We start from the raw sequence: 19,316 nt of genomic DNA on the forward strand, positions 1-19,316 counted from the left end.
GTTGAATTGCTGCAAAGAAACCACTACTAAAGGACACCAAAAACAAAATGAGACTTGCTTGGGCCAAGAAACATGAGCAATTGATGTTAGACCGGTGGAAATCTGTCCTTTGGTCTGGAGTCCAAATTGGAGATTTTTAGTTCCAACCACCGTGGCTTTGTGAGATGCGGTGTGGGTGAACGGAGAATCTCCGTATGTGTATTTCCCACTGTAAAGCAGGGAGGAGGTGGTGTTATGGTGTGGGGGTGCTTTGCTGGTGACACTGTCTGATTTATCTAGAATTCAAGGCACACTTAACCAGCATGGCTACCACAGCATTCCGCACCTATTCGCCATCCCATCTGGTTTGCGCTTAGTGGGACTATCATTTGTTTTTCAACAGGACAATGACCCAACACACCTCCAGGCTGTGTAAGGGCTATTTTACCAAGAAGGAGAGTGATGGAGTGCTAAATCAGATGACCTGGCCTCCACAGTCCCCCAACCTCAACCCAATTGAGATGGTTTGGGATGAGTCGGAACAGACAGTGAAGGAAAAGCAGCCAACAAGTGCTCAGCAAATGTGGGAACTCCTTCAAGACTGTTGGAAAAGCGTTCCAGGTGAAGCTGGTTGAGAGAATGCCAAGAGTGTGCAAAGCTGTCATCAAAGCAAAGGGTGGCTACTTTGAAGAATCTAAAATCTAAAATATATTGTGATTTTTTTAACACTTTTTTGGTTACTACATGATTCCATATGTGTTATTTCATAGTTTTGATGTGTTCACTATTATTCTACAAGGTAGAAAATAGTAAAAATAAAGAAAAATTATTGAATGAATAGATGTGTCCAAACTTTTGACTAGTACTGTATATGAAACACATTTTGACTAGTACTGTATATGAAACACGTTTTGACTAGTACTGTATATGAAACACGTTTTGACTAGTACTGTATATGAAACACATTTTGACTAGTACTGTATATGAAACTCATTTTGACTAGTACTGTATATAAAACACATTTTGACTAGTACTGTATATGAAACACATTTTGACTAGTACTGTATATGAAACACATTTTGACTAGTACTGTATATGAAACACATTTTGACTAGTACTGTATATGAAACACGTTTTGACTAGTACTGTATATGAAACACATTTTGACTAGTACTGTATATGAAACACATTTTGACTAGTACTGTATATGAAACACATTTTGACTAGTACTGTATATGAAACACGTTTTGACTAGTACTGTATATGAAACACGTTTTGACTAGTACTGTATATGAAACACGTTTTGACTAGTACTGTATATGAAACACATTTTGACTAGTACTGTATATGAAACACATTTTGACTAGTACTGTATATGAAACATGTTTTGACTAGTACTGTATATGAAACACATTTTGACTAGTACTGTATATGAAACACATTTTGACTAGTACTGTATATGAAACACATTTTGACTAGTACTGTATATGAAACACATTTTGACTAGTACTGTATATGAAACACATTTTGACTAGTACTGTATATGAAACAGGTTTTGACTAGTACTGTATATGAAACACATTTTGACTAGTACTGTATATGAAACACATTTTGACTAGTACTGTATATGAAACACATTTTGACTAGTACTGTATATGAAACACGTTTTAGACTGCACTGCGCCTTGAGGTCGATGTCCGCACCCCCACGGAAATGGAATTAGCATAATAAAAACATTCCCATAAAAAGCCATCAATTTAAACTAGAGATATCTGCATTAGATGCTCCTCAATCCACTGCATCCGCCGATGTCGCACTTCCGAATCTGCGGTGAAAGGTGACAGCGCCAGAGCGGAGTTTGTCAGACCATGGGACATCGGTATTCTCACAAATGTTGTCTGTAGCGTCCGAACGGGTTGGCCTACAAACTAATATGACCCCTCTATGGAAAGAGGAGACTCTCACGAACATGTAGACGTCGGTTGTTTTGCTCTAGGAAAGGCCTCACAAGAGTCGTCTGAAGGTCCCCCGGTACCAGTTGAAAACATGAATGAAAGTATATATGGAGACTGTTTAGTTTGTTTGTTTTTACTGTGGGGGCAACTGAGTTCATCACGTTCTTTTCAACAAGAAAGGGTTAGGGCATAGCCCTTGCACACCAACATTGAACAAAACAATGTTCAAAACTCATTGTTACATCTCTAGTAGGCCTACAGTATTATATTTATCAACGTGATCCTAGCATTGAATATAAACACCAATAGTGAAATACTTCATCGTTTTCTATCTAGATAGTTGTGTTCACAATTAGTCCTAATGTAGATATGACTTGAGGAGAGACAACTGCTTTGGGAATAAAAGCAGCAGATTCATTGAACTGCATCGAAGCATTACTTTGCAATAGCCTCTACCTGCCTAAGCAGCCTGATGCTAATATAACATGGCAGTATAGGGCAGCTCCACGCAACTTTCTCAGCCTTCCTAAGTAATTGGTGAACCAGGACCCCACCTCACATGGGTAGCTGGGGGAAAGCAGGTCCCATACAGTATTGTCCTCAGACCCACTGGGAGGCATGTGACCTTCCCATAACTCCCTCTCTTTTAGTTAGAGAGGAGAGGAAGGCCTTGGCTGGCGTCATGCCCATGAGATTGCAGTTTGAACAGTGCACACTGTTCAGTTTGTCTTGAGTATCAGTCCAGTCAGACGGACAAGAACAGCCCATTAATGCCAGTGTAGGCTGACAGTAAAAGTAAGTAGGCCTGGAGTGCTTCTGTGTCTACTGTGTCCACCAGTGGAGGCTCCTCAGAAGAGGAAGGGGAGGACCATCCTCCTCAGTGAATTTCATACAAATATAGTGAAATATTAAAAAAGTTATCCTTTTTAGATAAAACTATACAAAATACATTCACCTCACCAAATAATTGATTAAAACACAGTTTTGCAATTAAGGTCTACAATAGCCTCAACAGCACTCTCTAGGGTAGCACCATGGTGTAGTCAGAGGACAGCTAGCTTCCGTCCTCCTCTGGGTACATTGACTTCAATACAAAGCTTGGAGGCTCATGGTTCTCACCCCCTTCCATAGACTTACACAGTAATTATGACAACTTCCGGAGGACGTCCTCCAAACTATCAGAGCTCTTGCAGCATGAACTGACATGTTGTCCACCCAATCAAAGGATCAGAGAATGAATCTAGTACTGAAAGCATAAGCTACAGATAGCTAGCACTGCAGTGCATAAAATGTGGTGAGTAGTTGACTCAAACAGAGAGGAAGACAATAGTCGAAACAGTTTTGAACAAATTAATTTATTACAAAATTAAGGAGGAACAAGAGAGAGAAATATGTATATTTTGTCATTTTTTTCACTTTCACTTACTTAGTTAGCAAATGCAGCTAGCTAGTTTACCCTACTCAAACACCCGGGTCAAATATAGAGGGATGCTATGTTAGCTAACTGGCTATGACTATCCAACACTGGAGCTCTTCCAAGTCAAGGTAAGCTTTTGGTTTTACTAATGTATTGCCACCGGGGCCTGCCGGTGTAATTGCTAAACTGCTTACTGACTGTGCACTGTACTGCAAGATTGTAGAGGGTTTACTAACGCGTTAGTTCTATTAGCTAAGTTGACTATGACATGACTTTAGCTAATTTGGTGACAACAATGTAGGGTGTGTGTAGTGGTTATGATATGAAGGTTTGGCTTGGAAAGTTTTTTTTGCCTGGTCACAGAAAGCTGATGTGTTGTGCATTGAAGTCCACAAGCGAAAGGAAAAGGTGAGAGGAGGAGAGCACATAGATCCGAAAAGGAATACAACAAGCTGTTTGTATGTGGCTATGAAAGAGAACTGTTTGCGTGTGATCAGTGGTGTATTCATTCCGACGATTCTGTTGAAAAGCGTTTCTTAAACGGAAGCAAACGGAACAAAACAGGGATAAACATACCTGAATTTGTCTAATTTGTCACCTCAATTCTTTCACTTGACCTGTGTGCACCTACGTTGTAAACTTATATTCATATGCTAGGTTCTAGCAACCTCATGATGGGTATAGGGAAAATTTGAGTATCATATAGTAGCCAGTGGTGTAAAGTACTTAAGTAAAAATACTTTAAAGTACTACTTAAGTAATTTTTTGTGGTGTCTGTACTTTACTATTTATATTTTTGACTACTTTTACTTTTACTTCACTACATTCCTAAAGTACTTTTTACTCAATACATTTTCCCTGACAAAAGTACTCGTTACATTTTGAATGCTTAGCAGGACAGGACAGTTGTCTAATTCACATACTTATCAAGAGAACATCCCTGGTCATCCCTACTGCCTCTGATCTGGCGGACTCACTAAACACATGTTTCGTTTGTAAATCATGTCTGAGTGTTGGAGTGTTCCCCTGGCTTTTTTTATTTTATGAAAATGGTGCCATCTGGTTTGCTTAATAAAAGGAATTTGAAACGATTTATACTTTTACTTTTAATACTTAAGTATATTTTAGCAATTACATTTACTTTTGATACATAAGTATATTTAAAACCAAATACTTTTAGACCTTTACTCAAGTAGTATTTTACTGAGTGTCTTTCACTTTTACTTGAGTCATTTTCTATTAAGGTATCTTTACTTTTACTCAAGTATGACAATTGGGTACTTTTTCCACCACTGGTAGTAGCCTAAACCTATCGATGTTACATTGAACTGGGTGAATGGAATATGAATGATAATCATCCAATATGCTGTAATAGAAATAAGGCCATCCTCATACATTTTGTTTGTCATCCTCCCTCATCTTAAATGGTACCGACCACCACTGGTGTCCACAGTGCATCATTTTATGGAATTGATGCTATATTTTCTTGTGTTATGTAAGGGATCATCAATGATGATTTGTGCAGTCCTATGGAAATATACCATGATTCAGGGGGTGATACGGCTCCTGAGGCATAAGCTGGGAATTGGTATATTTCCATAGAACTGCAGTTGATTATCCTGCTTATACCCCAGACTTAAAGGGATACTTCAAACTGCACGCATAGACATACAAATGGTATCCACGAGTTCACCTGACTCTGAGGAAGTAGATAAAGGGCCTCATTGCCAAAATCCTGAAGTATCTCTTTAAACGGAAACTAATAAATTATGTTCTAATTGACAGTACCCTACCACCATGTAGATTGTTAAAGTAATGTGTTTTTTATTTATAACAGACAGAATTTCATAAATGGCAGGTAGCTTAGTGGTTAAGAGCATTATGCCAGTACCTGAAAGGTTGCTGGTTCTAATCCCCGAGCCGACTAGGTGAAAAATCTGTTGATGTGCCCTTGAGTAAGGCAGTTAACCCTATTTGCTCATGTAAGTCGCTCTGGATAAGTGCGTCTGCTAAAATGTAAATGCACAACATTTTTGGAACAGATTCTTCACCTAAATTACAATATTACTGATATAAACGTATTATTTTTACTATGCAATGTATGATTTGTGCATGCAGATAACAACATGCTATTTGGGGTCCATTCACATGAATAAATATTTGGTCATGAATGCATTAGGTGCTGTGGGAGGCCATGTATGGCTAAGTGTGGGTCGCTATCTCTCCTTGCCTTTTACTTTCAAGGTAAAGAAACACAAAAGTAATTTAATTATTTGTGTGAAGAATCCCTTTAACAGAATGTATATTTATGCATTGTTGAAATGCCTATAAATTATAAGCATCAGCAGCTCAATAAGTGATGAGTTGGCCTTGGGTTGTGATCCTAGGAGATGGTGTTTGGTCAGATTGGGTCAAGTGACAAAAGCCTAGCAGCCGCATCAGGCACTGTTTAACTGTAGATTAATATGTCAGGAGTGCTGACATCTGGAAATATACGCAAACACAAATCAGATTAGGCCTCCATATCATAACTGAACATCAGCTCATATGTGTGGAGGTAAGATTGAAGAAAACATTTATTCTCATCGCTAGCTGCATACTGTGGAGTGGTGTCCATGGTATTAAATAATGTAAGATACTGCAAGCCATGGTATAAAAGCGATAATCAACGCGGGGCTCTATGCGTTGTCTGGAAAATAATGCAACTCCGTGGAATGTCAGTTCCACTCCGCTAGCGCTTCGTTGATTATTTTCCATAGAACGCATAGCCACTCTTTGATTATCCCTTAGATATTGCAAGCCTATACTGCATCCTACCATTTACAACAAAGATCCTAGTCTCTTTTTTTTAGGCACAGGCGCACTGTAAAGGGGTTGGCGGAATGATATTCACAAATTAACATGTGGCAGAACAGATTACAAGATAGGACTGACATTTTTTTTCTCCAGATCAATTCATATCAAGGTAAAAATGTAAGACAAACACTGCCGATATCAACTAGATCCACTAGAGTACATTGATGCAGAGCGCTATGTGAAATGACACACTTTCTGGTTCATAAAGCATGGTTGCTTGACTGGTATAAGAGACTGACGGTGCCTCTGGTTCTTTAACAGATGCTATTCGTGGCCATGTGGGAGAGCTGGGGATACCGTATGGGGTCGGCTGGAAATGTTGCCTTTCTTGGAAAGGCGGTTCAGTTGAATATGTAACATGGGCGAAAACAAGTGGAATTAGGGGGCCCTCTTGTGGCCAATCTGTTTCATTACATATTTTAAAAGAGACTACGGTCACACTTTACAGTAAGTGTCCCATTTACTACCATGTGAATACATTTCAGGGACACTTCTTGTAAAGTACAACTGAGACAGTTACTATCTGAGAAGGAGATACTTTACCGTATTATCATGAAGTAAACTTACCTCATAGTGGAAAACCGCAAGTGAGGTCAAATTGAACTAAAAAGCACCATACTCGTTAACAACGCTTCTCTTTAACAAAGTTTCAGTAAGGTGGGACTCCGTAGACAGCAGTGATAGTAACAAATTAATGTTCTTTAATAATGTTTTATTATAAACACCTACAAATATGTGCGGGTGGAGAGACAAATAGTTTAAGCCTTTCAACCTTCCTGTGGTGCATTATGGTCATAAAGTGAAGCAGTATAACAGGACAAAAGCTTGTACAATGGAGGCTACCTTTAGAAGAAAACACTTTACATGAACTATGCCTTATTAAGATTACATATTGCTATCATGTACAACTAGCTATTTTATATTTTGCTTCAGTTATAACAACTTTGCAGCAACAGGATAATAATAGTAACGCTAAAATGTGTCACTTGTATGATAGCATGATGTAAATCATATTCAACTTAAATAGTAACCAGTCTTTGATCATGTAGGGCAGTGTCCTGGAGTACCTCCAGGATTGCAAATTTTTGTTCTAGCCCTATATAAGCACACGTGATTGAACTAATCATCAAGCCCTTGATTAATTGAATTAGGTGTGCTAGTATTGACTTGTAGGAGTTTTGTGCACCCCTTGATGGTAATCGGGGACCAGAGTTGAGAAAGGAGGTTATAGGAGGAGTGGGAGCCATAGAGGATTCTATTTATATTTAGGGGAAGGGCTAGTTTCTGAGAAGCCAGGTGGGGGCGGAGCCATGGGCGTGGTTAAAGTAGCTCCACCACCACGGTTTCTCCTGCCTCTCCTCTCTGTTCTGGTTCTGCTCGCTAATGGTGTAGCGCTCAAACTGGTTGTAGGGGTCGAAGTGCTCATAGGTCCCCATGGACGGGATTCTATAGTCCTCCTCCATGTCAGGCTCCATCACAGCCTTCTGCAGGACAAAGTCCACCCGGCCTGCTTTCTGCATGCGTGCCGGGAGGTGGATCTTTTTCATGGCTCTGGTGTAGCCCGGTGCAGACGCGGTCAGGATGTGGATGCCGGCGGTTAGCAGGCGCCAGTAGTCTCCGTTTTCAGCTAGAGAGAGAGTGAGGACGTTTTTTTATCTAATGCTTACCACCCAGAGTCATACTGACATTTTCTGGTGAAAATGACCAATTGGAGAGGCTGACATTACCTGTGGTGATGTCATGCCTTATTCCTCTGACAGATATCCTTGCCCCTTTGATTCCGTTCCCGTCCTCATCCTTTACTATTCCCTTTATTCCACGGTGGACCTGGGAAACATTGGGACGCAGGGTTAGTGGAGAACTCGTCTCAGATTTGTGAAAAGGAGTGATGTTTTTGTAATGAAATGCTGGCTTTAAAGTCTCTCACCGACTCCATGAATGTGAGCAGAGCCTCTTTGTTGTCCTTCCAGCCAGTGTATAACTCCCCCTCAGCTGGGAACTTATCACAGCCCAACTCCACCGTCACCTCAAAACAGTTAGTGTGGAGGTAGTTGAAGTCCTGCATACCTGGTCACATGACGAGAAGCACAATGTACCAGTGATGAGAGCGTCTGCTAAATGACTAAAATGTAAATGTAATAGAAATGATAAACTCGCCATCTTCAGAATAGTGACAATAACTGAAGGCGCCACCAGGTGGCGGACATAGTTCATAATATAACGTGCTTATTAAGTGCAAGTTTTCATTGAGCCTGCATCAGCTATTTCAATCACAGGAGGCTGGTGAGGGGAGGACGGTTCATAAGAATGTTTGTTTCCCGCCGTTCTTGATTTATTGCTTTTCTTTACATTCCAGCTGTTTGACATTTGACTGCATTGGTGGGAGCTAGTGACATCAGTATTTCACTGCACTGCTATAACACCTGCTAAACAGTGTACGTGACCAGGAAACTTTCATTTGATAATAATAGCTGTGATGGACTGAATGGATTGATACCATTCCATTCATTCCATTACAGCCATTACTATGAGTCTGTCCTCCCAAATTAAAGGTGCCACCAGCCACCCGCTATATCTTTACTTCAACAGTCCTGGACTGTATTTAATTTGACTGGTTTGTTTTTAACTTACCACCTGCAAAGCTGTACCACTTTGCTCCATTTATGATGCCATCCTGGCCGATGCTGCCAAAGCTATCACACCTTCCGGAGTTTTCTGACATGGTGGCATGGGCATCTGCATATGTTCTCGCTATTTGCTTGAATACCTGCAGCCAAAAATAAAAAAATATATTATTTTGGTCGTATTCATACAAAATATAATTGGTAGTTCTGTTTACCTTCACATTTTATTTGTTACGTTAGTTTGATTTGTTAGCAGCTAAGATACATTTTTTGCTTTCTTTACATGTCTGTTACATGATGACTGTCAAGGAAATAAACATTTAAAAAATCCCAAGAATGGGGTGATTAATCATTATAAATGTAGAGCATGAACAATCAATCGGACTTCTCTCTGCAATAGACACACTTCAGATCTTAAAGTGCAGTCCATCTTGGAGAGTGCTGTTGTCCTATTGACTGTACATGTTGCTGTCAGTCCTGCTTACCTGTTCGTCTGGCGTGGGGGAGAACATCGTCTGCTCTAGTGGGTGTTTGGAGAGGTCGTAGGGATAGGACACCAACAGCTCCCCTCCGTGGAAGTTAGCTGAGAGCACAAATGGAATGGATCTGATCCACTTCATGACTGCGTATGCCTCTGGAGCTACCTGCATTATGACACACATAAAGACGAGCATATCAATTACAGTCAACATCTTTTGCTGGGCACATCAATACAACACAGGGTTTTGGAAATGATGACATAACACGGCACAATCAGGTGACGGTTAACAACTATTACCAATCATCAAGTTTTCAATTAAAACTGGTGATGAAAATGATTGGTAATCAAAACTCAATTCAAACGTTGATATCTAACATTGAAGATACATTACACATCAATAATTTCAAATTACATTGAAAGCAGTCGTCACTGCACAATATTTGATGCATGTATTTGTCAGGTTCGAGCGTGGATGTGGTGTGGAATCAAGCGCAGGACAACAGAGGCTTTGTTCAACAGTCTTTAGTGAAGACACGAAAACAAGACACACGGCTAATACAAGCCGGAAGGCAAGCGAACTTTACGCACACTGAGTACAGTTCAAAATACAAAACAAAATGCGCACACTGTGCGGACACTCTCTCCAAACAAACACGAGAGAGAGAAGTACTACCAGCCCTTGCTGACATAAGAAACAATTACACACAACACATGACAAAACCCAAGAGAACTTATAGGACACATAATTAACACTAACAATGAACAGGTGTACAAACAGACCAAACCAAACAAACATCGAAACATAGAACGGTGGCAGCTAGTACTCCGGAGACGACGACCGCCGAAGCCTGCCCGAACAAGGAGGAGGAGCAGCCTCGGCCGAAACCCTGACAGTATTATTGTCCGCAAGCATAAAATCCCACACAAAATGCAAGCATGGATGTAAATGGATAGGAATTCATACTGTACCTTACCAAACCAGTAAGCGTCTGGGATTGGGATGTGGTCGCTACGGAAACGTCTGTGTCTGCGCCGGCTGTAGACGATGGCGGTCAGGTCAGGGAAGTTCCTGTTCAGGTCAATGTTCTGGGCGTTGCCTCGACCCAGGGTCCAGCTGTTGTAGTTCTGAGCCTGTATAGTTCATACAGTGGTAGTTAGGTTGGTCTGTGAGTCACAGCAGACATATCAAAGCATACTGTAGGATCTGTGTTGTCAAGTAATGTGAAATCAGCCATAGTTTAAACCAAATATTGAGGCCCGTTGTTGAATTTCCAAAAAAGCTGGGAAACTGCATTAATACCCTAATACATTAATACCTTTCTGGCAAATGCAATTCGTTTTACACATTGATAATACAACAAAATATTTAAATGACGTGTCAACAACGTCGATTCAACCTACCTCCTCGTTCTCAGGGTCGATGGTGTCCTGGACCTCGGCGGCAGCCAGCTCGTAACCGTCTGGGTTCATGGAGGGCAGGATGTGGATCCGCGTGGTGTTGATCAGGGTCTGGACGCGCTGGTTCCCCAGCAGGTACTCTGAACACAGGTACTGGGCCAGATAGATCAACAGCTGGCGACCCAGCACCTCGTTCCCATGCATGTTTCCTATGTACTTCATCTCTGGTTCAACTGTTGATATAGAGCGACAGGATAGGGACTTCTTTTAAATGCTTTCAACCAGAAAGTCCATTGAGATGAATTATCTGTTTTTCAATGGAGACTTGGCCAAGACAGCAGCTTACAGTCATGTGCAACATTTAGAAACGTGGACATTGGCGACATAGTAATTAAGGGCCCGATTCCGACCCGAGTTAAGCGTGCGTAAATGGAACATAATCCCCTTTTTATGCACTTTTCTCTCTGTGTATTCTGACCTTGAACTTAAGCATTAGAATAGCATGCTATTCACCGGGGTGGAGCTCAAATAAATGAAGGTGTGGCGGAGGTGTGTCTACAGATACGTCATATTCTGACCATGCATCCCACTGCTGACTTGCCTCGGAATCTAAGCAGGGTTGGTCCTGGTCCCTGGATGGGAGACCAGATGCTGCTGGAAGTGGTGTTGGAGGGCCAGTAGGAGGCACTCTTTCCTCTGCTCTGAAAAAATATCCCAATGACCCAGGGCAGTGATTGGGGACATTGCCCTGTGTAGGGTGCCGTCTTTCGGATGGGACGTTAAACAGGTGTTCTGACTCTCTGTGGTCACTAAAGATCCCATGGCACTTATCGTAAGAGTAGGGGTGTTAACCCCGGTGTCCTGGCTACATTCCCAATCAGGCCCTTATACCATCATGGCCACCTAATCATCCCCAGCTTCCAATTGGCTCATTCATCCCCCCTCTCCCCTGTAACTATTCCCCAGGTCGTTGCTGTAAATGAGAATGTGTTCTCAGTCAACTTACCGGGTAAAATAAGGGATAAAAAAAGTAGAATTCCCTGATAATTCCATCACCGTTACGCACGAGGAAACCATGAATAAGGTCCAACGAACCTACCGGTAAGTGGAAGAAGCATCTACTTAATTTTTTCGATTGAAATAACACCACTCTTTATGCACTGTAATTTACAACTCGATAAGAGATATTGATACGAGCTAGGTACATGAGTAATACATTTGGATAAGGGAATTGTAAATATAGGTTAAATGACACTTGTTTTAGATCTATTTGACCTTATAATCGCTGGAGATAAATGTAGAACCAGTCACATGGCAGCAAACTGAAGCATATCAACATATCAACTTTCACACAGTAAAGATGATGAAATGCTGTGCCATTATGCAGAATGTAAATTGTATGGCCTTTTAACTTGCAGGGATGGGCAGTCTCGAATATCTTAATGATAGTCTACCCCGACTTTCTCTGTGTCCTATTTCTATCATGTTAAATATTAACCACTATTAGTATCGACCATCAGTAGGCCTAATAACAACACATATTCAACTGCCAATTGACTGTTAGTTCCCTTCAGTTTGTATAGCCTACATTAGCATTCCATTTAATTCCATTGTTTAGTTTACATTCATTTGCTTCCTTGGTCATGGCTGTGTGGTTGTTGCTAAGGATAATTAGTAACAGTTGATAATATACAAAAAATGACATGTAAGCTAATTAAATCGTTACGGAGCGGAGCGCAGACCAAGCCGTAACCCAACGAATGCCGCAATACTTGGCCGTGTCATCTTGGCCATGTCATCACACAGTTCCATGGTTAGTGCAGGCAACAGACGAGGGTATAGTCTACTATTGTACACTATTCTCCCTATTATAATTATATGTACACTAATCTTCCAACATTACCATGGGTTGAATCAAACCACCGTTTTCTTTCTGTCATGCGTAAAGGCTCTCCAAACCTGTTTTTTATTACTCTTTAATACTTTCCTAAACCTAAATAATCTACAAGATCAGAGTATTTATAAATCTACCAATTGGTGCTGAAACGGAGACGAATATGCATATATTTAGATGGCTTTCTTTCATTGATCCCTAATATTCTGAACTTGTTCTCTCGAGTCTGTCAACAAAATTCTAACTAAAAGGTACACCGTATTTAAAGGGATGGCTTAAGATAAATGTACTGAAAAACCTATTGAATGAAATCTGTTGGCCAGCAAGTAGGAGGGTTTTCAGCAGTTGAATTACATTTATTCAGAGCACGCAAGGTAGCCACACCTGCAGGGCACGTTGTGCGACTGAATAAGGTAAATCTGAATACCAAATACTGAAGTGCGTAGGAAAGGCGTGCGTAGGAATGGCGTAAATTCCTAAGTTGGAATCAGCCCCTAATTGAATAGCATTGAGAGACATAATACACAGTTTAAGAAATAGCATTCCCAGGACTCACACTGTAACGCATAGAGGACCGTTAGTACTTACGCAGTTCATGTACTCCAGGGTTGTTTGAGAACTCTATCACTAGCAGGTCTTTGCCCTCCCCACTGCGGCCAATGCTGTAGGTCGTGGCGATTTCAGGGCATCTTGCTGCAGTCTTCTTCAGGATGCTGTTCATCTGGGCATTAGAGTGGTAGCTGAACTGGATGACAGTATGAGGCTTCTCAGAGGTATTACCTATACTGGCCTGGGCTTCCTTCTGTATCGCTATGATAAACAAGAGATGGTGACACTGTATGATAGTGATTTGTAAAGCATTTATAAGCACCTAACAGTTATAAGTATAATTGCTTATTTGTGGAAGTTATTATAAAGTGTAACCAAACATATAAAAGGTCAATATTGTTCCAAGCCAGTTTATGACACTTTTGTATTAACTAGCAAGTGTGACTTTTGATTCAGTGTCACAGAAAAGTTACATTTGAAAGCATAACCATGCTTCAATAAACCGCCTCATTGGGTGTATATCAAGATACCCCATTACTAAATGAGGTCTTAGTCTTTCATCTCATGTCAGAAAGTGGAAAAGGTCTACATTCTAGCCCCGTCCCTCCTGTATAAATGTGCTCATTTAGGCAAATGTGTCAGACCTAAAAGGTAAGAAACCGAACAAAGTTGAAACATAAGACAAAGTAAATATCAGCATGGAAATAATTACATAGCTTACTAGGGTTGCCAGACATCTGCTTGTGTTTCAGTTAGAATCAAATATATTTTTGGAAACAGATTTCATACTACACTAAAGGCTGTTATGCAAAATGTGGTACCACCATCTGTGTGAATATCTATACTCATCATATATATAATATGCATATTTATGATATATTTCAGCAAAAATGGCTACATGAACTGTTATTGTGTCGGTATAGGCTACTGTAGGACTTGTTAATGGTGGCATAGAGCAGCTGTAGAGATAAACAGAGAGAGAGAGTACACAGGAAGAGAGGACTCATAACACTCAGAGCAATCACACAGCTGGAGTGGTTGGTTGGTTGCAGCTACAGGGAGAAAAACTGTACTGAACTCAAGTTAGACTGATTACTGCTCTGGTGAACAGGGAGAAACATAATGTACTGAACTCAAGTTAGACTGATTACTGCTCTGGTGAACAGGGAGAAACACTGTACTGAACTCAAGTTAGACTGATTACTGCTCTGGTGAACAGGGAGAAACATAATGTACTGAACTCAAGTTAGACTGATTACTGCTCTGGTGAACAGGGAGAAACATAATGTACTGAACTCAAGTTAGACTGATTACTGCTCTGGTGAACAGGGAGAAACATAATGTACTGAACTCAAGTTAGACTGATTACTGCTCTGGTGAACAGGGAGAAACATAATGTACTGAACTCAAGTTAGACTGATTACTGCTCTGGTGAACAGGGAGAAACATAATGTACTGAACTCAAGTTAGACTGATTACTGCTCTGGTGAACAGGGAGAAACATAATGTACTGAACTCAAGTTAGACTGATTACTGCTCTGGTGAACAGGGAGAAACATAATGTACTGAACTCAAGTTAGACTGATTACTGCTCTGGTGAACAGGGAGAAACATAATGTACTGAACTCAAGTTAGACTGATTACTGCTCTGGTGAACAGGGAGAAACATAATGTACTGAACTCAAGTTAGACTGATTACTGCTCTGGTGAACAGGGAGAAACATAATGTACTGAACTCAAGTTAGACTGATTACTGCTCTGGTGAACAGGGAGAAACATAATGTACTGAACTCAAGTTAGACTGATTACTGCTCTGGTGAACATATACTACAGTTGTCTGTTACCTATCAGTGTGAATTCAGAGACTTGTTAAAAATCATATATCTTGTACGAGGCAAGATATTAATGGCAGATATGTTAACGCCATTGCCTAGTGCCAACAAAGTGACACATTTACATACGTTCCCATATGGCTCACACATAATGTTATTGCGGTTGTCAAATCTCTAACATCTTGCTTATAGGTTCTTTTTGAGGGCTTTGTATAGTTGCTACAAATATAGATAATTTCTAGGTCACATAAGCCTAAGTTTTAAAGTAGATATGTCCATGTGTTGAGAGGATTGCAGCATAATAAAATAATCTGAAAAAACGGTGAATGTTAATGTAAGAAGGCATTTGAATTGACCTATAAATAGTTTAAGTACATTCTTGAGGTGTGCCACAAGGGCTCATGTGGTAACCAGGCGACTGTCATTAATCTGGATGTCACGACTTCCTCCGAAGCTGCCTCCTCTCCTGGTTCAGGCAGGCTTCGGTGGAAGTCGTGACACTGGATAGAAACTGCATTCTCAGTTGCCATTGACATAATCTTGTAATAATATTGACACACATGGTTCTCTCTAGTTGTACATTTTGCTCAAGGGATTGTTTTATGCATGAAAATATTATTTGAGTCAACATCATACTACACAGTTAGTGTCATACTGTTGTCACTATCATAGATTGATATTAATTTGTATGACACACCAGTTAAACTGTGGTCGTTACCTCGTAGGCCCTCCAGTGGGTCGTAACAGCCCTCCTGGTCACTGACAAAGAAGCGGTCACAGTCCAGGAAGTATGGCCACGCCATCTCGATGCCCTCGAAGGCGTGGTGACAGTTCTTCCTCACCGCCTCACACGTACTCCTGCACGGCTTGAGCACCTTACATTATAAAATAAAACGTTATTCAATTATTGAAAGCGCTGGGTTTTTTAACTGAAGAAGGCACTGCATTACCGAAATGTTGGTTATTAGGTTTACCCATTAAATTGTTGGGAGTATATATAGAGTGCAATTTAATTGAATGTATTTTTATTATTGAAAGTTGTTACATTCTCTGGTTTTATTATGTTATCCATTGTTAGCATCAAACCTTCTCCTTCTCGCAGCGAGGCACCAGCACTGAACAGCCTAGCATGCGGATGTCCGGGGTGCACTCTCCATTGAGCAAGTTGTGGACCACACTGAGGAGGAGGTACTCGGGGCCCAGCTCAGCCTCCTCGCGGGTCCTGTGGCCCAGGATGTTGGGGAACATTGTGTGGGTGTAGGACATGTCGTCGCAGTAGTTCATCATGATGTCCATGCACTTGGCTGGGTAGAAAAAAAGAGGCAACCAAGGAGCAGGACAGATGGAAGAAATTCAGTATTATATGGTGAGTGTGATCTGAATGTAGCTTACCGTGTTGAATCATCAATGCATAGAATACATACCGTTACATCAATAGGTTACATGTAATGTACATCATTATGCAATGTGTCATAATACCATTTATTGTCTTATAATTTTATGGAATCTTTGCAATTAACTTCTGTGAGACCTTTGGATGCTTTTGTAAGTTGGGTGGCAAAATATTCTTAGAACAATTTGTTTGTTATAAATAATTTTCAGGTAGGCGTGGTGTTAACCTGCTTGCAAGATGCTGCTTATGAGCCCATATGTTCTCTCCATTGTAAATCAGGATGTTTAGGGGTATTGGCCAAGTTGTTCTTGCTCTTGTACCTTTACATTTGTTCTCAGTTCATTTGTTTAAGAAACATAGCTAAAATGTTCAGTACACAATAAGGCTCATTACTAATTTCCTTGGCATGGAAAACGTACATAACCTGATATCAAATGGTCATATGGATATGCATGCAAGAATCCATCCCTTTGTCTAAAACTTTTTTATTGTCTCATATAGCTAGCTACCTCTATGCAGTACTGACAATTATCAAGTTCAAATATTTCTATTATCAGTGGAGATTAAAATGTGAATATTTCATACAGCCATTTATCATCCAAAAATAGTATTGATAGCTCGGCCTTAAGGCCATAATATCCCATTTAGCCTAATCACATAGTAAGACTTCATCTTTAAAAGTGTGATAGGTAGTTCAACCTGTGGTTTGATAACATGCTATAAATGTACGGTCCTTTAGGCCTTCTTTCTGTATGAACAGTAAGTACTAAGCTATGTGACTGTGATGCAATGCACACATCATGTTAGGATGCTTTCAATTGGTTTAGAATAGTCAGAGTTGGTCATAATAACCTTAGCATATGTTGTCACCAAGGCTTTACAAACAACACATTTACATGAGTTGAAGGATTTATTGAAGAAGATAACATTTACATACGTTGTTCTGGTTCTGGTTCTTTGCAAAAGCTACCTGAAAGACAAAATTATTGTTAGTTGCTGTCATGCATTTAACACTAGATGGCAGAATCGCATTTATCACCAGCGTTATTGTGGCAATATAAAGTCTGCTCTTATCTTGCTTCACCATCTCTCCTCCCAAATGTCTGTCTTTCAGTAAATACTTATTCATGCTGAGAATTGTCATTCTTTGGATCATGTGACCTCTCACTAGTGATGAATATCTACCTCAATCTTTATAGTCTACAATTCTATAATAATTCTCTAAAGAAAAATAAGGATTTTATTTCGCACTCATTTGTGACACGAGGTTATTTTTTTATTCTTGTTACTGTTGGCTTGTAAATAAAAATGGTGAATAGAAGCATCACAGTTTGCATGTCTTGTCTGAGATATAATGAAATATTTCTGAACCATGCACTTTTATTTCAGAACTAGCCGAAACACTATGATTTCTTTCCTATGCACAAACACATCATGTGCGTTATCATAAACAGCAGAGTTGGCCTACTTTACCTAGAAATTCGTCTTCAGGGTCGCAGAGCGAAGGGGCACACCAGACAACTGTTGCCAGTGCATTCAGAAAAACAATAGTCTTCATTTTCCTCCGTATAAATTCCATATTTTGTGATGTGGCACCTCAAGGCTACTGTGCTTAATTGCAAGAAAACTTTCAAGGCTTCCCTAAAAAGTGAGTTTATTACACGAATTACGGTTGAATATCAAATTACAAACGAAAATGTTCCGGACGGAAGTGGAAGGCTGGATGGAGGGGGAATCGTGCCTGAAAACAAGTAAACTTGCGCAAGTAAACTTTCTGAAATACACCTGTTACCAATTCCTATACTCTAAACAGTTTTGCTCAACCATTTCCACCACTTTCTTATTCAATTTTAACCTTTTAATTTCTTACCTCAAAATGTATGTATTGGATTATGTGAACAGTGGACATTCTCTGTAAAATAATAGGCCACTATTTTTTTCCGTCAGTGCTATCCGGGATCTTTAGGACGACCCCTAACCTTAACTCCTACCCTTACCCTTAACCATAACCATAACCCTCACCTTAACCACTCGACATCTCAACTTCAATTGGGTAGGGACTTCCCAATGATTTCGAATAGCACCGATTTGTGTTTTTCTTGGCGCGTTTTTCCAGTCCTTTAGTCCTTGCTCGAGCAAGTCCTTTGATCCCTTTCAACCAATCAGCAATATGCTTTGAAGAACGTCAGCATAGGGTAGAGTGGGGTAAATTGGACCAAAGGGGTATGTTCAGCATGGGGGAGAGTGGGGTAAATTGGACCAAAGGGGTATGTTCAGCATGGGGGAGAGTGGGGTAAATTGGACCAAAGGGGTATGTTCAGCATGGGGGAGAGTGGGGTAAATTGGACCAAAGGGGTATGTTCAGCATGGGGGAGAGTGGGGTAAATTGGACCAAAGGGGTAAATTGAGCCACCTTGTTTCTAGGAAACCATACACAAAATTAATCAGTTGATCAAATATTTAGGAAGAGGTCATTATTTCATGGAGTCTGTGAAGGAAGAAACCACATGGAAAAAGTGGTAAGCAAGTTAGGTCCAAAGAACAGATTTTCACCAAGTCAAATGAATTTATTGTGTTAGAGGTTTCATGATGCTTGTATTTAAACCAAAGGAGATTATTTTAAGATTGTATACATCAGTTAGGGTCTCTATAAACTTTAATATGAGGTCCTAAACCTAGGATGAAAGTGTGTCCTTGTAGCTGTGTGGGCTAATCAGGGGTTGGAATCGGTTAAGGGAGCAGAACCGAAAACAGATTTTATTTTTTCTTGAGGAACACAGTCAGAACTGGGAATGAATGTGATCTATACTGTTCTGGAACATAACCGTTATTTTAAAAGCATGGGAACCGGTTAATAACGTTATTTTACGTTCCAGTAATTTTTTTCAGTCCCATAAAAAATGCTACAAGGCACCTTATGTAAAGCCCTCACTCTGTC

General features: G+C 40.3%; 1 protein-coding gene across 1 annotated transcript; it reads right to left on the reverse strand.

Moving 5' to 3' along the window:
• Window positions 1-6,902: 6,902 nt before the first annotated feature.
• On the reverse strand, window positions 6,903-18,004 carry LOC311132186 (carboxypeptidase Z-like). The gene is made up of 12 exons (XM_084165405.1): window positions 17,852-18,004; window positions 17,316-17,348; window positions 16,072-16,289; window positions 15,704-15,860; window positions 13,193-13,414; window positions 10,714-10,943; window positions 10,282-10,443; window positions 9,317-9,475; window positions 8,839-8,974; window positions 8,135-8,274; window positions 7,935-8,034; window positions 6,903-7,834 (listed from the first exon to the last, which is right to left on the reverse strand). Exons 1-12 carry the CDS (start codon window positions 17,955-17,957, stop codon window positions 7,485-7,487), a joined length of 2,013 nt encoding a protein of 670 aa, XP_084021531.1. The 5' UTR covers window positions 17,958-18,004; the 3' UTR covers window positions 6,903-7,484.
• Window positions 18,005-19,316: the final 1,312 nt, after the last annotated feature.

Source organism: Coregonus lavaretus (assembly GCF_964263955.1).
Source record: "Coregonus lavaretus genome assembly, chromosome: 7".
NCBI lineage: Eukaryota > Metazoa > Chordata > Actinopteri > Salmoniformes > Salmonidae > Coregonus > Coregonus lavaretus.

Coding starts and splice junctions, on each gene's coding strand:
- LOC311132186 (XM_084165405.1), bottom strand. CDS start 17,957: ATGGAATTTATACGGAGGAAAATGAAGACTATTGTTTTTCTGAATGCA. Junction 17,349..17,851: donor CCCTGAAGACGAATTTCTAG/GTAAAGTAGGCC, acceptor TTTGTCTTTCAG/GTAGCTTTTGCAAAGAACCA. Junction 9,476..10,281: donor ACGCTTACTGGTTTGGTAAG/GTACAGTATGAA, acceptor GTCATAATGCAG/GTAGCTCCAGAGGCATACGC.